This window comes from Nelusetta ayraudi, unplaced genomic scaffold (assembly GCF_046127955.1).
Source record: "Nelusetta ayraudi isolate G7.1 ecotype Tasmania unplaced genomic scaffold, CSIRO-AGI_Nayr_v1 ptg000023l, whole genome shotgun sequence".
NCBI lineage: Eukaryota > Metazoa > Chordata > Actinopteri > Tetraodontiformes > Monacanthidae > Nelusetta > Nelusetta ayraudi.
In genome coordinates this window covers 629,358-644,400 of record NW_027466073.1, presented here as the reverse complement: position 1 = coordinate 644,400, position 15,043 = coordinate 629,358, and the positions used below count along the sequence as shown (strand labels likewise).

Genomic DNA, 15,043 nt, shown 5'->3' with positions numbered 1-15,043 from the left:
CACACACACATTATAATGCGCAGCGGGAGATGGAGCCACATTGTTGTGGACATTGCGCGAAGCAACCCATCAATCTGAGGACAGAAGGGACACGTGGAAGCCACACAGAGTCCTCATAAGACACATGCAGCTGGCGCAAAGCTGTGTCCCACATACACACACACACACACACGCACACACACACGCGCACATAAAGACACAGTGATGATGATTATGCCCTCTGGCAGTCTGCCTCTCCCCCCCATAAACGCTCCATTGTAATACAGTCTTGGTGGAGCATCGGGAGCCGTGATTCATTTGTTTGCCATGGCGTGGAAAGGCAGCCATCATTTGGTGGCGCTACGACCTTCATTCGGGGGGGAGAAAACTGCAACAACATCAATGTTAGATTTAAAGGCTGCCTGAACACACACACACACACACACACACACAAACACACACACACACACACACACACACACACACACGTTCTGGGAAATACAGAAAAAAGAGGCTGCTTAAAGTCAGTGGATTTAAAAAAAAAAAATGTGATGAAACTTTATAATAGGCAACATCCAATGAGCAGTCCCTCATACTGTACAAGCGGAAAAGAAAAAGGTTATTGGGAGGTCAGATATATATATATATATATATATATATATATATATATATATATTTTCTCTTTATGTTTAGTTTGTGAGCTGCAGTCGACCTCTTGGCCTCTTGGGTGCTTCGGCAAATTTATGCAGACCAATATATGGAAAGTGCGTTACGCATGACCTGCGCAGCAAGGCAATGCATAGTGCAGTTGTGTGCGTGTGTGTGGGCGCACGCGTGCCTGCGTGTGAGATAGTAGTGTTATGTATGTATGTGTGTGTGTGTGTGTGGGTGTTTTCTTTCTAATGGTGGTTCCATACCTTGCAAGTCCCAATGCAGCCCACTGGTCTCTCTGGTCGCCCACTCAGCCCCAGCTTCTTGTTGATGGCTAAGAAACGGTATGCCTGCACAGATACACACACACACACACACACACACACACACACACACACACACACACACACACACACACACACACACATTCACGCGGTCACACAATATGCACAATCCTTCTGCCCGCCTTTCTGTTGTGACAGCCTCACTGTTGTCAGACGTTTCCCTCTGATGGTATTAGTTTTCCTTTGAGATTATAAATACCCCGTTTGATTTCAAATGTCACGCGGCGGAAAGCCGCTGTGCGGCGTAATGAAAGAGCTGGTCCATCATCGGGGTGTCCCGCTGAGATGTTTCTGTTGTCGAAAGCCATAAACTGAAATTACCGCCGCGCGGGAGAGCCGCCCACTGATATTAAGTCATAAAGTTATGAGACATGTTGCTAATGAGAGGTCCCCGCACTGCCATCTGGGGCGTGCTCAGTGAACCCGAGCACACCCCAGGGTGCCGGAGCTGCTGCTACTGTTGTCTACTGCAGGAAGAGACAGTGGCAAGCAGGTCCCTGACAGAGCTCCCCAGATCAGGCTGTTATATGTGTGTGTGTGTGTGTGTGTGTGTGTGTGTGTTGTGCGCGCGCGCGCGCGCATCTATCTATCTATCTATCTATCTATCTATCTGTCTATCTATCTATCTACAGTAAATATATATATGAAACTCTATTAATGAAACAGAAGATTCAGATTTTTCCCAAGTACCTTGTAAATAAGAAGACAGAAAAACAACAAGAGGCTGAATCACAGCATCATCATATGTGACTATTTTTTACATTTAATTTCAGAGACCGCATCCTGCTTCTTTTCAGACAGAATCAAGTGAAAGCGGATTAGCCAGTTCTGACTGATGTAGGTTCTTCTTTTCAGCGTTCACATAATGACTGAGGTAACACCAGCTTTGTTACATTACACAATTTGTGACCTTGAAGGTAAAGTCCAAGACACAACAGGGCTGGAATGAACAGCTACATGAAGCTCCATTGAGTATTTTATTTTATCATTAAATGCCATAGGAGGTGTACTAGATAATGTACCAATGATATATTATTGACACAATATGTTTTTGAAAAAAGTCAAGCTCAACAATCAGTGTTTAAAAATAGAAAGTTGACATATGAATCCATTTTGTATTAAAATCATATTAGAGATAAAGGAGACTATCCTTTTTACAGAGTTGCAGAATAATGTTAAAATCATTGTAAAATGTCTCTGCACAATACTGCTGCACTGTAAAGTCTTCCAGTGTTTCTGTAAAGCAAAGAGGTCATGATAGAGCGCAAGTTTGAATGCCTGGTCTGAAGCCAGATATTGTGATGAAGCAGCTCAAGGAGCTCAGCTCACACAACATGCCTGCAATAGAGGAAAGATCTCACATTACTTTCAGCTACAAACGTGAACTCAGGCTGTCTGAGGTCAGGATTCACATCTACTCGGCTCAACAGAAATTCTAAGAGTGAGTTAAAACAGTCGAGTTGATGTTCTCTTGCAGAGTTCATTTGGATTTTCCTTTGGCTGATTATGCAGTCGCAAACTTGTACAAATGCAGCCTTTATTCCAATTGAGGCCTTAAAACTGGTGTAACATACTGTGTCTGCAGCTGCGTAAGAAAAACAGAGGCAAGTCATGTTTGATGGTGGCAGGTGCTGCACTAATGGGCATTTTCCTTCTGTTTTGGTTTCTCAGTTCATTAAAACAAAGAAAAGGAAAAGGTCACGGCTGTCGCCAATAAACATTAATTTTGAAATGTTAGAAGCGTGGGGATTCCAGAGAATTCACTGACATTATGCAAATAAAACCCTTTTCACGAACAAATGATCCAACTGTACCCCTTTGAAGTGAATGACCTACTGGTGACTTCTTGCATCCCATGTATTCTGCGCGTGTGCAAATCACATTGGGATGGCACCAGTACACCCACACACGCACATCAGGCAAATTATCCATCAAGCCCTTCTGCGCTGCGTTCTGCTGTAACAGCTGCATTTTGCGTCATTTGCCAAAGGGTGGTGCTGTGCTACTCCTTACAGTTGTGACAAGGCTGAGCTGAGCTGCGTTTACCAACAGGAAGCAAGGAGTGAGCAAATTAAAAACGTATATAGCAAAACACGGGGAAATAGGTCCAGTATATATAAATAAGATGGTAATAAATGCCAGTGGAAATCATTTGCCTCAACAGACAATGATTGAAAGTGAAGGAGTAGGACCATGGGTGCTTGAAACAACAAAAGAAACCCTCTGCACCCAACGCTTCCTGTGTGCAGAATACCAATGAAGAACAGCAATGCACAACCAGCGTCTCAAAGCGTCCTTTCATTCCCTCACATTTCTACCAACCGGAGCACAAAAACAGCAGAGCCTGCCAGGTGGGAGAGATAATTTGAAAAGAAAAAAAAAAGAAAGAAAGTTGCATTTAAAAGACGCGTTTTACATTTCTACAGTAGCGAGGAGGTGTGAGAAAGTAGCATTTACTGACAATTGTAGAAAAAATTCAATACATAAATACGTAGGTTTCACCTCAATTCCATAGAGGCAGAGACAGGAGAGCAATCCTGCGCCTTTTTATTGCTGCTGCTGCGGCTCACTAAATAAGTGCAACAGCTTGTGAAATAATAAGCATAACGCAGTTATTGTCAGAGCAAACACAGTCATCAATTGGTTCTTGAATGTGCAGACGGGACATTCATGGAAGAAAAAAGGCATAATATGTTGGAATAACATCAAGAGAGGATTTAGATTTGAAGACACAAAGTGTTTGTCATTGCTTTTCTTTGTTTATCAAAAAGCAAAATTGGCTTCATTTATAGAAGGATATAATAATAAAAAAAGGGCAACTAAACTAGGATAACAAACATGATAGCAAACTAAAATCAATTGACTTGGTCTGCTTTATGGTGCTGCACAGTGACTCTCTAGCGATGTGAGTCTGCAGAGCAAGTGCGAGAAAAGCAGTGCATAAAAAGGGGGAATCTACTTGAACTCCTGAAAAGACAATGTCCCAGCAATGGTGTTTTCTGTAGGAAGCTGTTGCCACTTTCAGCTAGCTGTATTTGTTGTTACAGTTTTACACTTGCAAATATTTGGCTCAGAGTATTTATTAATCATTGTCCCTTAATATTGGTGGCCTGTATTATTTTGCCCTTTGGTCAGCTATAATCACATTAATGAATTAATAATACATACAAAACATGTTTTCTGAGCTAGCATGTTTATTCCGCCATCTCGGATCTTCTGTCTCCTGAACTCCCATCCCGAAGTCTCGCGGGACTACAACATTCATTCCAGTCAATGAAATCCCTTCTTTAAAAGAAAAGACGGTTGATCCCATATAAGAGGTAGGATGACTTTCCAGACAAAAGTCCAATAGGCACTGACTGTCGCAAGGTCTGACCTCCTCAGGTGGTGATGTAGCTAGGTAGCTCTGGTCTTTGTGTGCATGTTGTGTCACTGTTGCAGGTGTCCAGGAACCATCTTGTTGGTGAAAACAGCTTGGCGTGCCAACAGGTAGGTGGGGTAGAGGTCTGACACACCTGTCGAAATACACCTGCTGCCGTCGTTCACAGAGCTCTATCCGCTATTGAACTGCCGGCTGCAGATTGACTTGCGGCTGCAGATGCTTGGCTGTTCCAGGATGGATCGAACGTAGTCTCTAGCTCATGAGAAGCTGCGCTGGTGAGTCAGGTTGTCTACCTACTGGCATGTTGTGAAACTCTAGCAGACTGAGGTAGGGTCTTTGTTTTCCGCTTTGGCTTTGTCTAGTGTACGCTTGACTATCTGAACATACTTCTCTGCGAGGCCGTTGTGTCTGTGAAACCTTATGACTTTGCATAGCATTGGAACTCACTGGAGCTGTAACATGGCCCATTATCGCTGATCATGGTCAGCAATTCCGTGCTTAGCAAAGGTGGACTTGAGCTTGGAGATAACAGCTGCTGAGGTACAGTTGTATAATCTTTCCAGCTGTCGTAATCCACAATGACGGTTTCGTCTCTTAAGGTTCCAGGTCAAAAGGTGTGGGTTTGCATTGAGTCGCTCTTGACATATGCTGAAGGCTTCCACTCCTTGATCTCCTTTCCCAAAGCTGGGCCAGAAGAGAAGCGGTCTTGCTCTGTATTTTCTTTTTCCACACCCGTTGGGCTTGAGTGGATGTGCTCTATCATGTTCACCCTGAGTATACAGGGGATGATGATCCCATGAACATGAAGCCATCAATTTCTGAGATTTTGTCTCTGTAATTCCAGAACTTTTGAATGCCAAGTGGGCAATGTGACCTTGCGTCAGGTCAGCCATCCAGTGTGGCTTTTCTCAGGACAGTGAGCTGTGGGTCTTAGCTTGTCCCTTGTCTTATTTCTGAAAGTCTCTGGTTACTCACAGAAACACTGTTGATAACTGTGTACACCTGGGCCTCCATCCCTTCATGCAGGGCTCTGTCATGGTACTCTATGGATTTCTGTGACAGTGTGTCAGACACAGGTATGTATTTCCCAGGCCGGTGAACAATTTTGATGACGTACCTCTGGAGTTGCAGTATCATTCTCTGAAACCTTAGTGGGGCGGCTGCCAGTGGTTTCTTGAGTATCGGCTCCAAAGGTTTGTGGTCTGACTAGACAACAACCTTGCAGCCATAAATATACTCGTGAAAACATTTGCAGCTACACAATATAGCATACAGCTCCTTCTCTATCTGCATAGTTCTCTTGGATACTTGGATACGTATCAAATAGCTTACTGCACTGAGGCATGACTGCATCAAGGCCACTTTTAAATGTGTGCATTTGTAGCTGTAGCTCTTTCTCATGGTCAAGGTACGACAGTACTGGGCCTGGCTGTTGGGTTATCAGGTCATTCATTCTTTTGAATGCTCTGTCGCAGTTGGCGTCCCACACAAACTCATTGTCATGTTAATAGTTTGGAGACATGCATTGATCTATGACAGATGCAGGGCATATCAGGTCAGATAGTTTATCATTCCGAGAACAGTCTCCAACTCTGCCATGTTCCGTGGTGGCTGCATCACCTGTATGCCATTGACTTTCTGTGGAACAGGTTTTATGCCTTCGTGAGAATGTGTGGCCAAATTACGTGAACTCTGACTCATTGATCTGACTTTGGTCACGGTTTAATCTCACACCGAATGGCTGTGAGGTGTTGGTCATGGTCCTGCCTGGTTTGCCGAACACCCGCACATCATTGACAAGGGCTACTGCACTTCTGAGGCCCTCATACATCTTGTTCAAACTCTGCTGGAACTCATCCTGTGCTCACTTGATCCTGCAGGACAGTTTGAGTAATTGCTACCTGGCAAACATGGTTTTAAACGTTGTTAACATTGAAGACTCAGGATTCAGTTTTATGGCCCGATAGCTTGACCTAGCCGGCCGCTGAAGTATCTCGCTCCGGCGAGTTTTATCGCGATGTCAACTAAAGTACGTAGGGGTTAATGAGGCATTAGTGTAGCCTTGTTGAGGGCCCTGTGATCAAGGCACACCCTCAAATTTCCTGAGTCTGTCTGCCACAATGACCAGTGCATTCACCCAGCCAGTGGGCCCAGCAACTTTACAGATAATGTTGTTATTTTCCATACTGTTCACTAGCTCATCTTTAAGGTGGCTTTGTAGAGCTATAGGGATCCTGTGTGGTGGGTAATCTACAGGTGTGATTTCAGGGTCCACACAAAACGTTGCAATATACCTATGCCCTGAATACATTTGTGTACCCCTCCATTATTCTCAGACAGTTACCGTCCATTTTTTCCTCTCTTCTCAGACACAACAATCACTATTTTGACTAGGTTCAGGTCATAGCTTGTTTTCATAGCAAGTATCAGTAGTGTACTGTTTTGTGTCAGTACTTTTGCTTACATTTTCCATCAACAATAAGTAATTGTCCATGGTCTGTGAGCTTGTGTGTCACTGGTTTTCCCACAATGTCCTTGAAGAGCATCTGGAAGATGTTGACTATAATGGTGTTGGTCTGTGCGCCGATGTCTACCTTATATCTGACCTTTTGGGGGGAGAGCCAAGCTCGACATCTTCAAACAATGTCCTCCCCGTTCCACCATCATCATCGGAGGAGCTACTGTGAAAGCGGTCCCTTTTTTAAATATCTAGGGGTGCACAATGCACACAACCTCACCAGGACCACTTTCACTGCACGTCAAGAAAAAGGCCCACCAACGCCTCGACTTGAGGAAGCTGAGACATGCTGGCTTCAGTGCGGCCATCCTGACTGCCTTTTACAGATCTGATGTGGAGAGCATCCTCACATCTTGTATCACAGTCTGGTATGGGAACAGGCTGGAGGGCTCTGCAAAGGGTGGTGAAGTTGGCACAGAAGATCACCAACTGATGCCTCCGACCCACCCTCCCTACATCCCTCTGGCAGGAGGCTGAGAAGAAAACAGCAAAAACAAAGAAAGCAGAAATCCAGCTTCTTCCCTGAAGCGATGAGGTCAGTGAACTCCCTTCCTGCAATAACCGACTGACTATAACCCGCCCCCTATTCTCCCCAGTCTTCCTAAACTACACTTTTTAACACAATGACTAAATAAGGAGAACCACTACATGCAAATTACATATGTGCCAATGCACTTTAATGTCTTTTTGCCATCTTGTGGTCACTAGTTTTGACTGTTGAACTGCTCATGGTTTCTATGTGTTGCTTTTATCCGGTTTTACTGTCCTTCTTTTATAGTACCGGAACCTACAAATTTTGGTCAAAGGTCAAACCTTTGACCTTTGATATAACAAAGTTTCTGTCACCTTTAGTCAATCCGGCTCTATTGTAGTCTTTTTACAAAAACAACAAGAAACCCAACAACAAAGTTATTCATAACAATGCTTATGCTAGCTATCTGGTGATTAAAGCAGAAGAAACAAACATAAAAGAAGGGCTATCTATGGGGGAATAATGCAATAACATCCAAGTGGATAAGCTTTAGGGTGTACAGGTGGGAATAACACTTTGCAAAATGTAATTGCCACTCTGCCATCATAAGGCAGCTGTTTGCAACACAATCAAATGGCTGTGAGGGACAAGGTGAAGTGAGCCAAAATAGCCTGCAGCATTGGGGATGTTGGCGACTCTGAGATAAACAGATTCTGTCGAAGGAAGGAGTGTCTGGCTGGGCTTTTGGATTTAATATTCTGCACAGTGCACACGCTCTAACTCAGAATTGCATATCCATCTGAGAGGCGGAGCGGCAGGTAGCAGAAAAAGGCATGGAAGAAAAAAGTGAAAAGTAGCAGGTATGACAGTTCAAAGCATGATGATAGACCCGGAGGGGAGAGTTGTTTGGTGTACAGGATATATGAGGGGTGGGGCAGGGTGTGGGCCTACAGGGGATAATGAGCTGAGAGAAATGGATGTGACTGATATAGCAACAGATGACAGAGAGTAGAAAGGTTCCAAGTGGAAATACAGCTGACTAAGAAAGCATGATAGGAGAAATCACTTGTTTATAGACTGTGGCATGGAGAAAAGATGCCATGTAATAAATATGACAGGTGAGGCACAAGTGAGTGACGATGGAAGTGACAAAAGGAAGACAAAAGACTTGTCAGACTGCAAATTATACTGGAGGATGGAACTAAGAAGAGACAGCATGGAGTTTGACTGATGGACACTATGGGAGCAAAGGTGGAGTAGCAGGGCAGTCAGTGTCAAAGAAATGGATTTCCCATCAGCTTCAAAAAGGCTGGACTACTAGGTCACTCACCTAGATACAGATAAGTCTCACATTATGTGAAACATTTCAAACACGATTTTCTGCCAACGTCTGTCTTGTACTGGAGCCTGATAAGGACCCACTGCTTCCATCCATATTGCTAATCAATACAGATCTTAAAATTAATTGTAAAGCCATAACTAGACGACTAGAAAAAAACCCACAACAGATATAATTCACCATGACCAAAAAGGGTTCATCGATCTGATAGACTACACTAACCTTCACAATCTGCAAATTGCAAAGTAGTGTCGGCCAGGGAATGGAACTTTTACAGGCGCCCTCGGTCAAGTTCTGCCCTTGGCTTCCTAGTGGTCAGTTACCCACTGACATCTCCTTTAGGACTTTGGATGAGAGTCTCTGTCCACATGCCTGCCACACCCTTCCATCTGAGACCCTCTCCAATTTTAAGTACATAATAGACACTTAAGGTCGGCGGGGAGAGCAGGCCCAAAGCCACATAGCTTAGCCGGCACCCTGCTAACCAGCTGTTTGGGCGCCCTGGAACTCCCCCCACTGCTCCTGGTGTGTTGAACTGGCTGGACCAAAGGGTCCCGCCATTCCATGATGTTGTGACACATTCAACATGTAGAATCGGCAGTGGTCCTTAAAGCTATACCATATCCTATCCTAATAATGTAGAGGAACCCCTTTCATAGCAGCCATGGTGATGTCGAATTCCTCGCGGAGTGAAACTTGATATGTAAGGCACTACTAGTCCCTATCAACCTGTGTTCACCTTGCTGGAATAAGACCATTGTTGATGGGCAAAGCATAGAGAACAGCATTTGGTCAAAGCCCGAACATCTGGTCTAGGAACGCTGATCCATTAAATAGTGTAGAACAAAATGGTGCATTCCAAAAGGTCCATAGTCTAAGTGTTGTACCAAGCAGAAAATAACATCCATCTGATCTGAGGGGTGGCAGACAGTTGCAGGGTGAACAACCAAATACAAACAAAGCTCTCATAATATAGATATAAATAAACCACTGTTTGAGGGACTAGAACAATTCAAATTTCACCAGCCCCTGACAGCTCTTTGTTGCCACACCGTGTCAGATCTTTGCTATCGCCCCTACCACTCAATGAGAGTACTTCTCACGAAACCACCATGGTTACTGAAGTCCAAATTTTTATCAGAGTGAGAGACTATACTAGACCATTGTTACCTTGAAGCTGCAGAATCACTACCGTGTATCTCTGAACAAGGCCTTCATCATCAGTGAGCACCAAGGGCAGATCATTTGTTGTACTATTAACTGTGTGGCCAACCCGATACACACGGCCAGGGTAAATGGCTGTGTTGCTTTCTTTGTAGCCGTTGCTGAATTATTTAAATGGCCAACCATTCATTCAAATAAGGGTATATTGTTGTGCCTCTGGCATGCCCTGGTGCAAAGGCTAGTGCCAAAAACCCTGTCAACGTTCTTGAAGCCAGAGACAGCCCAAATTGCAAGACTGTTACACCTTGCCATTGAAGAATATGGAGGGAACATTGCCATTATCATTGAGGTCTAGTGACAAGAATTATTTTACCTTTGTTATTTGTTAAGGATATCGGCAACCCCGCAGCACGGGGAAGGATCGAGGCTTTTGGAATAGAATTCAGGCTCCTTAAATTGAACAGAGTACAGAACTCACAATTTTTCTTCAGTAGCATAAATTAGGAGAAGAAGAAAGCCTTTTGCTATAATGAGGGGTCTGCAATGTCAATGGTGCATTTATGCAAAAGGGTATCTTGGCTCTCTGGGAGCTTGGAACAAAGAACATGCAGAGGTTCCACGGCACCGGTGGACAATGGTCCTCCTCCAATAGGTAGCACTGGCTTTTAGCCACGTGGAATTCAACTCCAAAAAGCAGGTCATCTACTATGATCCAGCAGCAGGGTCTATGAGCTTCCATGATTAACACATGCCATTCAACAGATGTTTGTAGACTTCAAGTTAATGGAAATACATGCAGCTGCAAAGTAGAACTCTTTTCTGTCAAGACAAGGAAATCATCTGCTTGCTGTGACCTCAAAGTATTTGAGTGAAAACAAACCACTTTAAATTTACAAATCACATCTCTCTTTTTAACAGCATAGCACACTCTTGAAGCAAATCTGGAGACCTCCCTTATCCAAGCATCTCCAATTTGTAACAGTAACAAAATGATGACTCAACCATTAGGCTTATTCATTTTAAAGCAGAACAAAGTAATTACTAATGGTATAATTCTATTTCTTCATATTTTATAATGATACACATAAGCAGACATTAGCTAGCACAGCTTCGTGCAAAACATTGGCCACATGTGAGAAAACCTTAGGTTTGGGCTGGAAAACACTGGTGATCTGATTCAAAGCCATTTGTCATGAGCTGTTTGGGGCTCATTAAAATTTAAATAGGACGGTTCCGTCACTTTTGCACCTGGAATAATTTGTGTCTGCAGCACTCAAACCAACAACAGATGCAATATATTTTGCATGCACTCTTCAGGATTTTAGTAAACCAGGCCCATAATACATCATCATTATCATTATTATTATTATTTTATTATTTTATTTTATTTTATTTTATTTTATTTTATTTTATTTTATTTTATTTTATTTTATTATTATTATTATTATTATTATTATTATTATTATTATTATTATCATCAACATTAAAATTGATACATGCATCAATCAATGGGACAAATCAAAACATGTTTGTTACCTTAACCAGTTCCTTCTGGGGCCAAATCTGGATAGGCTCCACCTGCTGGGGCGTCTGGGTCTGAATGCCATAGGTGTTCAGAAATACTTGCAGTCTACACACACACACACACACAGTAAATAATTCATACACTCCATAGCCCATCTTCAACACGGGCGTTGTTTTTTTTGACTCTTCAAATGACAAGTAGTGAAAAATATTATCTGTAACAGGTTTGTGCAGCTTAATCTATCGCAACGTTCTGACCCCTGTGAGTGAACCAGTGATGAGCGGAGGACGGAAATATGTGGAGAGTTGACGGGGCCTTGAGAGCAGCACTAAGTGAAGCTGCAGATCAGCAAAGGCCACGGCGCGTTTGCTTAGGTGCCCTCACATACAGTGACAAACGAGGACACGTGACGACAGGGGTCAGGCCGGGCGCCCGCTCTGTGAGCTCATCACAGTTACAGCACTCAGAGCTCAGGCGGAAAGGCAACCTGTAAATAACCTGCAAATAATGAAAGAGCATGCAGTGAAGGACATACATTACCTCTGACTCTCTGCTATCAGGGCCACATGAATTACGACATCATTTTCTATGGGACCCTGTTAGAAGACATAAGACAGAAAGATCGGTTTTAGGCACTGCTCCAGTCCTCTTAATGGGAATTAAAACAAGAAATAAATTTACGTGTGTCCGTCTGTAAAGATTAAACAGATTTAGATGTTCATGCTCAGTGTGTGGCTTTTCAATTGTGTCTCGCCTTGTTAAATGATCGACAAGTTCAAGGTTTAAAATAATAATTACAGTATTCAGATGCCCATTACTGGCAACATTTGTAATGTTTTGTCAAGAAAACCTTTTTATTTCTTTTTATTCAATGCAACCTTTATGGCAACTGTTATCAGCTGAACTGTCCAATGTGCACACTGTACATTTAGTGCGCAACACTGCTTTACTGCTTGATGACTGCATTTTAGCATCTCAGGGGATGAAAAGTCTTATTTGTGATCTGTGTTTAAAGATTCATGGCCCATATTCAAGTGAGACGAAAGGGTTTGGGCCCAGACACATTTTAAAATGTGCTGAAATGTGAAATGATTGCTGCACTGTGTCATTGTCTCTGGTGACCTTTATGAAGAATAAAAGTGCTGGGAATCATTTGCATCACGATTACACTTAAATTCAGTATGTTCCTTACTGTGACAGTTAAAAAGTAGTAAAGTAGTGCAGAATAAAATGTAAATTGTAAGCATGTCTGACACTAAATAAAGAAAGATCTTGGCATTCTTTGACAGAAAGTAATAATACAAAAGGAGAACTTGGGAAAGTAGTAGTGGCATTCTTTCGTCTGTTACTAAAAAGAGCCCATTGTTACACCAGCAGTACGCACTCACGTTGTGGTCAGACTTAATAAATGATGAATAATAGCTTTTTTAAAACAAAAAAAAAATGTGGCCCAATATTCCTGCTTTTAGGAGAGCCACTGGGGACCTTTTAGCCAAGTAAAAATTCATGCAGTGCTTCCCATGACAGCAACATTAAGGTCACTCTCATTTACTGAAGCCTTCAGCGATTCAGATGTGGTCCCCCAAAAAGCCACTCCAACCTTTTGGGACAATGTTGAACTCAAACCCTGGTGCTCTGCTTCAACATATCGGCCTTCTTCCGTGCATACGCTTCACTAACCGCTGCCTCCACTGGGAAGATCACTTCATAACACGAACACGTTCGCTCGCTGGCTCGTTTGGGATTGGGGGAAACAATCTCCGGCTCGAAGGATTCTGACCCGCTTCTGGTCTAGATTAGCCCACGTCTCCCAGTGCCTGGCATTATCCAACAGGAGAAAGGCCGCTCCTCTGAGGACTCAAATGTACACATTTTATACAGAGAAGACAGTTTGAGAGAGGAGTGAACGCGGCCATCTATGTCCACCTAGAATGACCCTCCCTGAACAGAGGCCTTTGACAGCTTGATACAATGCAACCTTAAGGATTCTCCCTAGATGAATTAAAAGGTTCAGCGTGTACATTTTTTTAAGGAAGCCCGAAATTTAAGGTAGCCCACCTGACAGTATGCTTGGTATTCAGGGCACTGTCAGACAGACATCCTTAAAAAGATGGTGGCGCAAGATGGCAGCTACCTAGCAGCAAGACCCTGATTGCTCAATGTATATTCTTATACATATGGGAACTGTTCTAAGGGTAGGAAACCAAATGACTTCTATTCAACTGACAGTATACAGTTTTGTTAATGTATTTATGGGTATGACTCACATGGGTTTTACCCTATTAGCATAATCAACAGCTTTGCCAGTAGGAGGGACCCACAGTCTTTAGGCCTACCTCCAACCTTGAAGATCGCAAAACCAGTCTGGTTGCCTCAACTTAACCCTTCTAACTTCTAACCTTTAAGAGAACCTAGTCGACTAAGAACCTTCACAGACATATCCAGCAAGATGACTTACAGTATTTGCTCTGCTGCCTTACCACCCAGACGATAATGTTTGGAAATCCAGACTCTCTCTCAGCAAGAGAAGTTTTGTTGTGGTGCCTGCTTTGCGAACAACCGCCACAGCACTTGCCTGCAGATCTACACATAAACTGAACCATGAGGACACTGATGATGCAAGGCGCCTCGCCCAAAACTCTGCTCGACACGCTCCGTCCTCTCCAATTAAGTCTAGTGCCTCCTTTTCGTCCCGACCGTGCCTTTGATTTTGACCCCGTCTCGAGGTGTCTGTTTTCTTGTGCGCAGTCGTTGTGATACTTCTTACAAAAACGTTCCCATGCCTGGAGCTTTTTCCATCAACGTGGAGTATCTGATCTAAAAGTCTTCCTTTGATGACATGCAAAATGGATTTACTGGTAAGAGCTCCATCCATTCTTATCTGATGTGAGCATGGAGCTTCTACCTCAGCCGTCAGGATGCCATTGAGGTCAATGCTGTTGTTAATTTTTTGAGAAGGTATGGTCCCCCTTTCAGACGGTCACTGTTTTCAGTCTATACTCTGCAGAAGCACTGTTGACCGTATAACTGCCATTGTTAAAGTCAGTAATGATGTAGTTCACAAGGCCTCCTACTCCACAGTTCAGAAAATGAACGTATTGTTTATATTCTCACACGCTCAGCACACAGTAGGTTATGTCCCAGAACTGACTTGACTGTTTTGACCCAATTCAGTTCCAGGTTCTGGCCTCCACTTCTTTCAGCGCTTGTGTATGTTTAATCATCATATGAATGTTCACTAGGCTAGGGACTACATTCTGTTAAATAACATTCAGGTTATACCAAAACCATTGAGTAGGTTGCTGATAGACAATAGCTACAGTATCTCTCAAGGAGAACTTAAATTCACCACACATCATAATAACAAAGGAAACATGGATTCAAACAGGGTCTAACAGTCTAACAGGGTCATTTCACTGTGTGTGAAGTTTATTTTATGCACATTTGTATCTCTGAGCATTTCACCTGAATTTTTTATGTAAATAAACAGTCATTGTGTGTTATTACGTAACTGCTTGGTTCCATTGCTCATGATTCCTTCTGTCTCATAGGTTTGTTTGTTTTTCATAAACAAAGCTAGTTTTATTCTATTTCCGCTTGGGTAAAGTGCCTTTCATTTTCTTGTAGACTTGCAGAAGGGCTGTGTGTACTTCTTATTTATGAGATTGC

General features: G+C 43.1%; 1 protein-coding gene across 3 annotated transcripts in view; it reads right to left on the bottom strand.

Moving 5' to 3' along the window:
• The window catches only part of phkb (phosphorylase kinase, beta), a 104,359-nt gene that overhangs the window by 16,894 nt on the left and 72,422 nt on the right, over positions 1-15,043 (bottom strand). For all 3 annotated transcript variants that reach the window (XM_076028419.1, XM_076028418.1, XM_076028417.1), the window contains 3 exons: positions 11,915-11,970; positions 11,386-11,479; positions 897-980 (listed from right to left, as the gene is read on the bottom strand). In XM_076028419.1, coding sequence (XP_075884534.1) covers positions 897-980; positions 11,386-11,479; positions 11,915-11,970 — 234 coding nt within the window. The remainder of the gene's footprint in view (positions 1-896; positions 981-11,385; positions 11,480-11,914; positions 11,971-15,043) is intronic.